Source organism: Ixodes scapularis, unplaced genomic scaffold (genome assembly GCF_016920785.2).
Source record: "Ixodes scapularis isolate PalLabHiFi unplaced genomic scaffold, ASM1692078v2 PGA_scaffold0__279_contigs__length_252992795, whole genome shotgun sequence".
NCBI lineage: Eukaryota > Metazoa > Arthropoda > Arachnida > Ixodida > Ixodidae > Ixodes > Ixodes scapularis.
The window spans coordinates 164,539,480-164,551,651 of record NW_024609835.1 but is presented as its reverse complement, the minus strand read 5'-3'; the positions used below and the strand labels follow the sequence as shown (position 1 = coordinate 164,551,651).

Genomic DNA, 12,172 nt, shown 5'->3' with positions numbered 1-12,172 from the left:
CCGATAAATTGCATCCTTGTTCTTTTGCTTTCTCGGGCAGGGCAACCGTCCGCAGACAACTCATAAGCTCTCGGTATACTGTATAACCCAAAAACCTCTGAACATTTTTTTTTTTTTTTCCAGTAGTGAATTGTGTTTAGGAAGCTTGTGTCCATAATAATGAGACAAAAATGCACATTTTTACTTGGCTTGTTTTTTAGGCTAGCTGTCCATAGTCCCGACTACAGTTTCCTTCGAGGCAGAATAGACCCTTTTTAATAGTGTGTGCCATCTAGTAGCTGCTATGCCAATTACCTGCATCTGCCATTGTTTGATCACATACTCTGAGCCTCTATTAGACTCGAGGGCTGCACCAGCGCTCAATGCAAACTCGGGTCAGACTGCACCGAAAATGAGCGCTGCGTTCGGTGAAGACTTCGGTCCAATCACGTGCGTGATGCCCAACGTTACTAGAACACTCGGTTAAGAAACTCACTGTTCAAACCGGGCCGCTGGCGTCCGCCAAGAGCGAGCTAAGTATGACAACAGCGCCACTCTTAATCTTTTGTCTTTACTGTGGTCACCTTGAGCTTTTGGAAAGCATGTTTTTGCATAAAAAAAAAAACAAAAAAAAAAAACTCTTTTTGTAGTAACTTTTATTGGAGTTTAGTACAAAATGATGGGCACATGATGTTTTCTAAAATCTTTGGTCTTGTGGCACAATGTTTTTATACAACCATGTCTCAGCAGTGATTTCAGGTAGTGTGTCCTGACCTGGGCGCATCCTAACTTTGGTTGTAATTTGCGGAACGTCCTCTTGGGAGGCGGGGGTGGCACCCCTGAAACCCCTTGATTGTATATGTTTTGGCGCCCAAATGGCCGATTAAAGCCAAAATAAAAGTCACATGCAGTTCCTCGAGTGGCTGCTGCAAGAGAAATGGCGGCATTGTCATTGCCATTAGCTCGGTTCTCTAGTACAGATCGGTGCCACTTTCTTAGAACAGGCTCTATGGCGGTTTCTTAACTGAGTGGTTCTAGTAACGTTAGTGATGCCCAAATGGCGACCGCCAATGTTGCTTGACATGGTTTCGGAAAGAGTATAGTGTGGGGACAGATGGGTCTCCAAAAATTCTTTCTATATAGCTGAGCGCGCATGTTAAAGGGGTCCATATTAATGAAACATTGCCGCATTGTTATGAACAAAGGTTTTCATCGGGGGGGCTTTTTGCTTTTTAAATATTCCAAGTTCTTGGTTGTCTTGGCATGTGACCGAGGAAAGGAGAGGGGAAGGGAGGGGTGTAAGCAGGTAGGTAGGTAGGTGGGCTGAGCGTCTGGTTCTTGCCCCACAATTTCCTCACATAAAAAGCTGGGTTTTGAGTTGCATACAATTTCCTCACATAAAAAGTTGGGTTTTGAGTTGCGTACACCTTTTAATTTCCAGGATATTGCGGGTAATATTTTCATAAAGACTACCCAACCACAACTGTGTTTTCTTTAAACCAAAAAAAGCGGAAAAAATTAGACGAAGAACAAGTGAGCGGAATGTACGCGACAAGCACTTCTTGTGTACATTCCTCTCACTTGCCCTTTGTTTAATTTTTTCTGCTTTTTTTTTTTTTTTTTGTTGTAATGCATCACCAACTCGCCCAAGTTACCACTCTTATACTTTGAAGTTGAGCTCCGGTGGTTCCTTTCAGCTGTCCAAATTAAACCCATTTTCAGAATACCGAGGCTTTATTCTTTCTGGCTTGCTATTTATTACTTTGAAATTAAGAATTACCATTGAGAAAGCGTCAAATTAAGGTGATGCCAAAACCAACATTCAGATTTTCGCACGCTCTCGGGTGGGGCGGCATCCCACATCGTACAACTTGCAAGTCAAGCAGGCAACATTTTTTATAGTAATGCGTCAGGAACAAGCTGTAATGCTTCCCCCCCCCCCCCCCCCCCGCCTTTCCATTGCTCTATAATACAACATCTGACTTTACGTCTTTAGTGTTGCCAGTAAAGCCTCTCGGCCTCTGAGACCAATTTTGAAACTTCACTAACTTTGCGGAAACAAATGATTTTGACATGTAACTTTGGTTGCTAGTTGAGATGTGTCTAATAGATTGCCAAACCATTTTTGAGGCAAATCAGCGACTACCAAGATTGAGCCGGAGCTCCTGTTTAAAACTGGAACGCCCACTTCCCCCTTGCCTCGCAGGCGGCTGACCTGTATCCCGTGGAGGAGAACTGGACGTGCCCGGAGCCCCGGCCGGGGGATGACGCTTGTGGCCGTGGCCTCCAGTGTGGTACCCTCGGGGCAGGGGGCCCTCCCCCTCACAACTACACGGACCCTTTTCCTCCGGGGGTGCTGCTGCACAATGCCACCCCTGGGGCCACCACCCGCCGACCACATGGCGCCCTTCATGCATGGATCCTTCGGTGAGGGGGCGCTCCTTGCGTGTGGCGCGAGCCAACCGAATCGGCATTCTTTGGAGACGTGCCCTTTGCTGGTGACCTTTCTCTTTTGATGGACGTAAGGGGAATGACGAGGCATGGGGGCTGAGCTATAAAAATTGCTTTCAAATTCTAGTGGTAGGCGCATTCGGCGGTAAAGAGGATTAGCGCAAGTGATCGACAGCCGGAGTGGTGAAATCCCGACAAGTGACGGGCCGTTCCCATCTTTCCATCTCGGGCATTGCACCGGTGTACAATCGTGCAATTGCACCAGGTTAGCGGTGGCATTAATCTAACTAAATTCTTGATGGTTAGATATCTACAATGTTCTATTTGATTGGTTTGGTTTGCTTGCACAGCTTGCTATAAGAGTTGTATTTTTAGCTGACTGACTGAAACATTGATGCGGGGACTGGAAAGACCGGTACGGCTTTCCAGTATCAAGAATGTTCCTCGTTCCTAGTTGGGAGCAGTACGGTAGACTCGCTTCATGTATGCAGAGTTAAAATGAAATAGCGAATTAGAAAAATATTTTCCCCATTGAAACATGACCCTAATAATGATGAATTCCACTGGTAGGTCCAGAACGCTTTCCAAAACCCACACTAGAGGCAAGATTTTGCTCCGTGGGACCCGCTCCAAATCGACGAGCGGAAGATGGACGCGCATTTTTGGAGTGACCCGTTCTAGACAGTCGGCTGTTCAAAATGGCAGCTGCTTGAACTTGACAAGCCGACCAACGCTTCAGCCAACCGAGCTTTCCGATGACCAGTCACAACTGTCCCTGTTTTAGCTGCAGAAATAACACGCGACACAGGCCGTACGAAAATATCTGTACCACGGAGTCCATGTCACAAATAATGAGGAAGTCGTCTGCGTTTGCCACCGTCGCATACCTTTCGGCCGCCTCGAAGCGACAGGGCATGCCCAGTGATCGCCATCAGTGAAGTTTAGATTGCTGGTAAGGCTAATAAACACAAAGAGGTAACAAATCATCACTTGCACGGTCGTTACCTAGTCTGTTCTTGCTTTATACCATAAGAAAACGCCGGTTGCATGCAGTTTAAAAGGTAAACAATCAGTAACAGCAAAATGAACTGGCCTAACCTTGCGTCTGCCTCCTTCAAATTTTTTGTCACTCTATTTTTCGTTTTTCCTATGGCGATCAGATGTCAGCACTTATGATTTGCCTCACTCCCGTCCCGGCTTTGCACGCCTGATCTAAGCGAGGTAGGAGCTTTCAAGCCGTCGGAATTCCACCTAAACAACCGTCGTATCCAAACAGATCCAACTTGACGGCCAGGCTGGCCTGGCGACCTTGCTGCACATGCACACTGCCGACTTGCAGGAAATAATGTAGCGCGCTTCTGTCAACTTCCACCAAGCTCCCTGAAATCCCACGGTACAAGTTCGGCGCGGTCGGAGGGGCTCTCCATGGGGCGGGCACTGCCACAAATCTAAGAGTGGAAGATGACCAACTTGAGCCGGATCTGCGAGCGGAATTTATCATAAGTAATGAAGGGTTCTTTGCCCCTAAAACTGCACGATGTTGCGAGACAAGCTGAATTCTTTTTATGTGCGGAGGGACATCCAGGGTTTTGAAAAGCAACAAACTGAATTGAGTCGCAAGTTAGGCAAAAAACGCAAGTTCCAGTTCAAGTAATTGAACTCTCATTGCAACTAGAAGGGTATCTAATCACCGAAATCACAACTAATTGAAGCTAGTTAAAATACTCGGTATTTGGTTACTTTTCGGTTCTGCTTTTTGGGGGTGCTGGCTGTCTGCGGGGCATTTTAAAGTTTCGCACGTCGAGTCGACGGGAGTTAAGTTTCTATGAAGATAGCACGCAAAGTACCATCCTTTTCCTCGAACTGTCTTCCAGATGACACTTGAGGTAAGATAGGGTAGTGCAGTTGCTCGTTCGCCCTCTCCTCAATCTTCCTCGGTCGTTGTCTTTTTCGTCTGCCGCAACTGGTTCTGTGCATTCAATTTTCGGCCTTTTTTCGCGCCGTGGACGGCAGCGCGCTTTTTGCTGCTGCTCTTTTGCCACCCAGAGCTCAACCAGCTGCACGTGCGCTCAATCGGCCCCGCAACCGACGTCCATCTCGACTTGCTCCCCGTACAGGCACGACGGCGTGCACGGGCCTGCCGTGCAACGACGGGTCTTCGCTCGGGGAGGGCCCTCCCTACGGGCAGGACTTCCCGGACTACCTGTACCCTCCAACGTCCGGCATGGGCGGCACCGTGGGCACCGTGGGCGGCCTGAACATGGGCATGTGCGTGGGCAACCTGAGCGGACCCCCCGTGGGGGCGCACGGCCAGAATGACTACCTCTACACGGACTTCCTGGGGGACGAGGACCTACACCTTATGGACATGGTGGCCTCGCCAAGCGAGGGTGAGTGGACCAGACTCCTTCCTTTCGGGGTTCTCGTGTGGTCTGGCAGTACCGCGGGGCCCAAAAAACGTCCGCAGCCGGCATGTTTACCTTGTCCTCAAAAGCTGTCTCTCGATTTCCACTCCGACGACTTTGTGAAGGCGTCGCGCCGTTTGGTTGTCGCAATTCGGGCAGTGGCACGGCGACAGATGTGGATGCGCCGGACGCCCGTTCTGCCGCGTGTCTCTCTCTGCAGTCAAACGATTGACGGGAGCCGAAGCAGACTCGAGACAATATGTCGCGACGACGGCGACCCTCGCATGCGCCCGCTTTTTCTGCAGGTGTTTCTGTAACCAACGGACAGGATCACGTTATTGAACGACACGACGTTTCAAGATTACCATTTCCGTTTGAAAAAGGTGTGCAGTGAAACCTCATTATATAGAACACGGATATATAGAATTATTGCTTATATTGAATCATTGTCGAACTATCATAAGAATTACATGCATAACTCATTCGGTTAAAAAATGAATATATTGAACTCCTCAGCGCCGGAAAGCTGTGCTCCGGAGACGGGCGGCAGGCTTTCCCGTAGCACATCGGAGGATACGGCGGGCTTTCCCGCAACACATCGTAGGATAGTGGTGGCGCAGCAGGTGTTTGCGACTTGTTCAAGCGCATGCCCACATAAAGCTTTATGCCCATGGTGCCGGGAACGCCATCCAGAGTCGGCGGCATACGGGCTCAGTCAGCTCAATCGTATCGCCAGCATCGCTCTTTTCATGCACTGTGCGTGGCCCCCGCAGTTTCGTTTCTCCGGGTTCCTTCTTCTGACGTTGCGTCAACCGCATGTGGCGTACTGATGGCAACAAACGTAAAGAAACGTACGTCGCTGACGTTCGCGACGAAGCTTGAAACCATCCGCCGCGTTGAAAAAGGAGAAAAGAAGTCCAGCGTTGCCGAAGCGTACAACATACCGCGAAGCACTTTGAGCACGCTGCTGAAAAGACGAAAAGAGACACCAAATCGAAACTGGAACCGGCGCCGCCATGAAACCAGCGCACGCCGTGTTCTGACACCGGCCTTCCAAAAGGTGGAAAGATCACTTCACATAGGGGACGCAAGGGCTCGGAACATTACGGTGTCGAGGCCGATGCCTCAACGGAACGCAAAGGACTTTGCGTTTATCCACCAAGCACAAAACGTCGCCGCAAGTAGCGGGTGGCTACAATGTTTCACAGCCTGTTACGACATTGTTGGGAAGACTGTCTCGCTTTTACGCCGCTACTGCAGTGCAATCGACGATAGTGGTCTGGCGCTGGTGGACTGCTTGGAGACAGAGGAGTTGGCTGTAATAAGGCTAGCGGTCAACTCCATGAAGCAATCTACGCCGCGGCAGTTTTTTTCGCCGGAATAAATAATTCACCTTAAGGGGAGACATGGGTCTTTGGAGACAAAAACTTCCTAAAACTGCATTCTTTTGAAAATGGCGATGGCTGTCATTCTTCTGAATCTACCAGGCTTATAATTTCATGGATGAATATTTGAGCTATAAATTACTTTATAATGTCTATGCGGGCTGAATGTGCGTTGAAGTTGACTCTAAAACATTGTTTTCACAAAACACAAATTTTGGATTCGTTGAGAATTTGCAGGAGGGATATCTCAGCATCTAGAGCAGATAGAAATATAACCGTTCCTGAAATGTGTAGCTGAACGTGTGAAGCATACAATGTTGAGAGCAGAATTTTTGATATAAGTCTAGAAAAATTTATATTTGATCATTTGCTTTATTTCTTGTTAGCCATGCATTGAGCAGTGAACTTCAATGTGTGGTAAAATCACTAATAATGAGTTTATCTTAAAAGTGCTTCCAACATTGTATTCTCTACACTTCGTAGTATCTAGCCATGTGTTAAAAAGAATATTTTGTTGAGCAGTTTTTTTTCTATCGTTTTTCCAAACAAAGGCAGGCAAGTTTTATTTATTTTAAAGACAATTCTACTGACTGAGAAAATGACCAGATATATGAAATCAGCACAAAACACTGAACAAGCTTGTGCAGTTTCATTGGGTTTGGTCATAAAATAAGAAAAAAAGCTCCAAGACCAGTGTTCCCCCTTAACGCTTCACGTGAGTAGTCATTTTTGCCAGTAGCATTTTAGTGTTTAAATCGCGCTGTACTTAGGCGCTTTTTTTGGTGTGATTTTGTATATCGAATTTGGAATATATCAAACTATTTCACGGTCCTCGCACTGTTTGATATAATGAGGTTCGACTGTATTCGGATGGGACAATTTATTTCAACGTCACAACGTTCTGGGTTCACACGCAGCAACTCCTGAAGCTCTAATTGCAGTGTTCTATTGTCGTTGTTAAAGCTTTAAATGTATTGCACTATTTAGACACAAAGTTTCACATTAATGACATCTTGTTACGGACAGAATAAACTAAAAGGACGGACAGGAAGATGTCAGTCCTTTTCTGTCCTCCTTGTTTGTTTCTGTAACCAGTTACTGAAAGTGAAAACCAATGCGCTCACAATCAAGTTTGTATTAAAAGCATAATTCTATATCTTTGATGGCATTGACAGTATCATTACCGTAAAACCATTTAGTTACGAAAACAATCTATTTTAAACTAAAACCAAATTAAACTCCCTGTCCAGTTATCACCACCACCATCACCACCACACTGCAGCAGTCACGTGAAAATATTGCATCCCTGATTGGCTGCTGCCACTTCAGATGGTTTTAAGAGAGGACGTAGGGCATGAATAAGAGCGTCCTTATTTCTAGAGCTATCTTAATTAAATTTAAAGGGAGTGATTATAACATATACATAAGAGTAACTGCAAAATTTCATGGAGCTGTGCATATTATTTCTCAACTTGCAAATATCAAAATCGTCCATATCTGTTCCTTATCCCAGGCCTGGAGAGTTTGAAAAAAAGGTGGTATAGCAGTATAAAATTTATTATGGTGACCTTTAGATAGCTGCTCCAGGGCACAGCAAAGCCCCTTTTTTAAAATTTATTTGTTAAAAACTTTTAGCACTACTCCAAATCTTGTGCAGTCGGTGAAACTTACTTTCATCAAATTTAATGTTTTTATTATAAATTTATAACAGTTTTCTAAAAGTAGCGCTCTGTTATGCCCTCACAAAGTTTTATAGGAACGGAATAAAAAAAACTGCACGAAGATCCATTGAGCAGTTCCTAAGATATGACTGGTACAAGCAGCCACGGCTGTGAAACAATCCATTCTGAGAAAACGGCACTTGAAAGTTGCACACACATTTTCGGCTTTAGAACGACCCTGCAGAGTACTCCAAAGTGTTCTTGTTCCGCCTATACGACTTCTTTCGACGTCGTTTTTGCTTGCCTTGCGCAAACGCAGGGCATGTTTTTTGGCAGCTCGTTGGAGGGCTAGATGGGCCGGCTGGAGTCCCACTGCAACAGAGATTTCTGTTGTTGCCCGTAGCTGCTGGCATTGAACCTCAACACGGCTTCGTGCAGTGCAGGGATTGGGCAGCATGGCTTCAAACCTCCTTTGGGTTGCTGGCATAGCTCCAAGTTCGGCTTGAACGGTATCGCAATGTCTAGATTCTGCTTTGATCTCCTCGCGCGTCGGGAAATGCTTCCGCATATAAATGCGGGACGTTGCGTTTCCACTTTTCGCGGAAGACGAACGCTGGGACCCGTGATCTCTGGAGGAACCGCAGATGTCGACGTGCTAGGTACTGCATGCTTGAACGGGCACACTACCCGAAACTACTTGAAGAAAGTTCAGACAGTGATCGTAAAGATGTCGAAAAATGAAGCGGAGCTGGTAAAGGGAGATTGAGAGCAAGCAGACCACCGCCGAGAGCAGACGACGCGAGCGGCAACAGCAGGGGGAATGGAAAGGTGGAGAGCGCTCCTCAAGCGGAGAAATCGTGTCCCAGCTAATAGAAGTAGCGCGCGCTCTGTCCAATCACGTTATTGCGATTGCAACTTGGAAGAACGCAGACCACGCCGTAACCACGCGGCCGACGCCGTTTTGGGTGCCGGAAAATAGGAGAAAGGAGTCACCTTCAAAAACAAGACCAAGATGTCGGCCGTCGTCCAAATGCGTCAAGAATGGCAAGCACGCGAAGTAGAGGTTAATTTTGACATTTGACCATCACTTGGACGCTACCCAGGCTTTGTAAATATTTGTTTTTAAATATTTCCTCGTTGTATTAGGTGCTGATAATTGCACAGAAAGTAGTTTATGAGGTGTACGACCCAAAAATATAGTTTTCTAGAAATCAACTTTTTTTGTGATTTTTTTGGTTTTCACAGTTTACGTTTCTAAGGAGGACGATGAAGGTTCCGCACGTGCCAACGTGAACTGGGGGACCTGCATGGGGTCTGTGTGCCGGATGCAGGGACATAGCCAGGGGGAGGGCTGAAAGGGCTTCAGCCCCCCCCCCCCCCCCCCCCCCCCAAAATCTAGCCGACCCTATAATATACACATTCATTTTGTCCCCCCCGCAGCCCAAGTAATGGGCATCCCAGTCACCACAACCCCTCCCCCCTCCCTTCTAGCATACCATATATACTTGTGAGTCGGCCCCTGTCCTGTCGTGCATGTTCCGTTTCTTTGTCCTTGTCTTGTAGTGCTGTTTTCCACTAATCACATACACTTGGGAGTTGCCATATAGATTGGCAGCCACGTCGTCTCATCTAGTTGGCCAGAACCAGCTGAGCTCAGAGTAACCTTAGGTCACGACAGACTTGCTTCCTCGACGGTCTGCCTCGGTGCAATTCGGGTGTGTCTACTAGGTGAAGAACTTGCAAAAACTCGATGTACCTCACCCAGACAGCTGCCCCAGAGTACAATTTCGGTAGCTGTTACGCTTCGCAGCAGTGATCGAAGCGCGACCTTTGGTGCCTTTTGACTTGACTATCGCGTCCAGTTGCGAGCCCATCATTGGCTTGACTTGGAAACAGAAGCACCAGGTATATACCGGGATCTGGTGCACAGATGGCACCCCAAGAGGAGTTATGCTGGTTCCTGTCTTGTAGGGCTGGGTTAACGCTAGGGATGCCGCGAATTGTTTTCGAACCGAAGTTTCAATGATCGAATCAAGCGGTTTGAAAGATTTCGAACTTCCATATTGAGAATTCGAACTTATTAAACTAAGAAGTTCAACGCTTTTCGAAATTTCGAACTTATTACGCTGCAAAATTCTATGCTTGTCAAACTTTCGAACTTGATAAACTAAAAAATTCAGTGATTTTTAAACTTTCAAACTTCTTGCACTAAAATGTTTGAAGCTTTTCGAACTTTAAAACTTCCTACGCTAAGAAATTCAATAATTTTCTAACTTGTTAATCTAAAAAATTCGAAAATTGTTGAACTTTCGATTCCTGGAAAGTCAAAAGTTCAGCGAACTTCGAACTTTTACGGTAAAAGTTCGAAGTTCGTCAAATTTCGAAAGACCGGCGGGCAGTTTCATTTAGATTCAAGCAGTGAGGTACATTCATAATATTTTTTTCTCGCAATTTTACATGCGGTGCCGCATTCCTTGCGAAAGACAATGCCGTTTATTTCAATCGTCTGGCATGCTTGGTTTAAAAAAAAATATATTCCCGAAGGAACGAGGAAGGACGATGGGTTTTCGACAATTGTCGTTTGTGCCATATTTGAAGCGCGCTATAGCCGAAGCTATTTATGGTAGAGGTGTTACACTTTTTAAAAATTATCTATGTATAGCCTAGGTAGTTTCGTCTTAAGATATGATTATTGTTGTTCAAGACGAGTTTCAAAGAAATATCCAAACATGTACCTACGGGCAGTTATGCTCATTTTTTTCGCGTACATTGTTTGAGGTATCGTATTTAAATTAACACCAGAGACAGTACATATCATTACCATCTGGAGAAAACAAAATAATGTATTTATTGTTGTTTTTCACAATGAGGAATATATTAACTCATGGGGGAAGATTTCTAAAATTGTTCAAGTTCAGCACGTCATAAATTTTTTTTTTCTCGTTTTATGTTTTTGGATGTGTTTTTTTTTTTTTTTTTTTTTTTTTTTTTTTGGCCTGTACACATTTTGGTAGGAGAAACTTGTTTCATAGTTCTGGGCCTTTGAATATGCAAGAATACAACACTTCCGGCAGATTCTTGATATTTTTTTTTTGTTTGTTTTTCCTCTCCAGCTTTTTATTTTTGCATCTATTGTTATGTTTATTTATTGATTATTTTTTATCAATGGCACAGTTATTTAGGTCGAAAAAACATAGCTTTGAACTTCCGAGCCACCGAGCATGTGACGAGTAGTGCCTTCTGACAACGAGTTTCTTACAATGACCATCTATGCGATATTTTATGCAGTGAAGAGCGACAGTAGCTATAGACCATTCCATTTAGCGCTCTTTGGGCGGCACCATTTTGTTCGACCGCAGCGCCCTCTCCACACATCCGGGAAGTTCAGCGGGTTCGGCGGGGTAAAACGAGAGAGAGGGCACGCGCCCGACTCCGCTAGCAGACGACAAACCGGGAGGTTGGCGTCCTCCATCTTTGGGCTGTATCGGCGGGCTTTACCGAACATCGAACTCTCGCTTGTGGCTGCCGTTGTGAAGTGGTTCGCGTTCTTAGAATAGTTGTGGCTACTCCAAAATCAGCCTATAGATCTCTGTTGTTCTATTTTGCTAAATGATCAACTAGCATATCTTCTTTCTGTTGTTACTTAAATAGCAGTTGAGTCAGCCGGCAGTACTACCCTCAACTACTGCGTGTATTGCGGCAGGAGAGCACGTTTTTATTTATTAGTTCAGACTTCCACTTACTGTCTCTAAAGTCCTACACCAGTACGAACTTTGTATAGTAAAAAAGGTGCAGCAACCGGATTTACTTTTCGCCAAAGAGACCAGCCAATCTGACACAGTTTTCCCTATATTTTTTTTTATTTGCAAGCAGGTAACAGCGCAATTGGACCCTGTGAGTCTTTTTATCTAGCATAATATTACAAGACAACTGGCACACCAAAATCTGCGCATCTGCGCTTGAAAGTTCCAAAATGACGCGATTTTAAACAGAGTTTGCACGCCAGCCGGACGCTAGCTACAGCCCACTCGGCGGAGCGGACGAGATGCGGGGTGAGAGGGGGAGTGCATTTTTTTCTCTTTCACCCTCTCTGCTATGACCCTAATGGAACGGTCTATACATATGCATAAATAATTTCAGATTACAATGAGCTCGACCATGCCTCTTTCCCCGTATTGTTTTCTTTAACAGTCCGAAATATCTGGGGGGGGGGGGGGGGGGGAGAGACTAGAGCCCCCCCCCTTCCCCCCGCCCCCCCTCCCCCCGTTTTTCCTCTTCCGACGCCACTGAT

At 45.9% G+C, this 12,172-nt stretch overlaps 1 protein-coding gene across 1 annotated transcript in view; it reads left to right on the top strand.

The window, feature by feature from the left end:
- Nucleotides 1–12,172, top strand: part of LOC8051450 — a 131,238-nt gene that overhangs the window by 76,372 nt on the left and 42,694 nt on the right. The window contains 3 exon segments of the mRNA XM_042293400.1: nt 2,186–2,353; nt 2,355–2,406; nt 4,548–4,820. Of these exon segments, the coding sequence (XP_042149334.1) occupies nt 2,186–2,353; nt 2,355–2,406; nt 4,548–4,820 (493 nt within the window).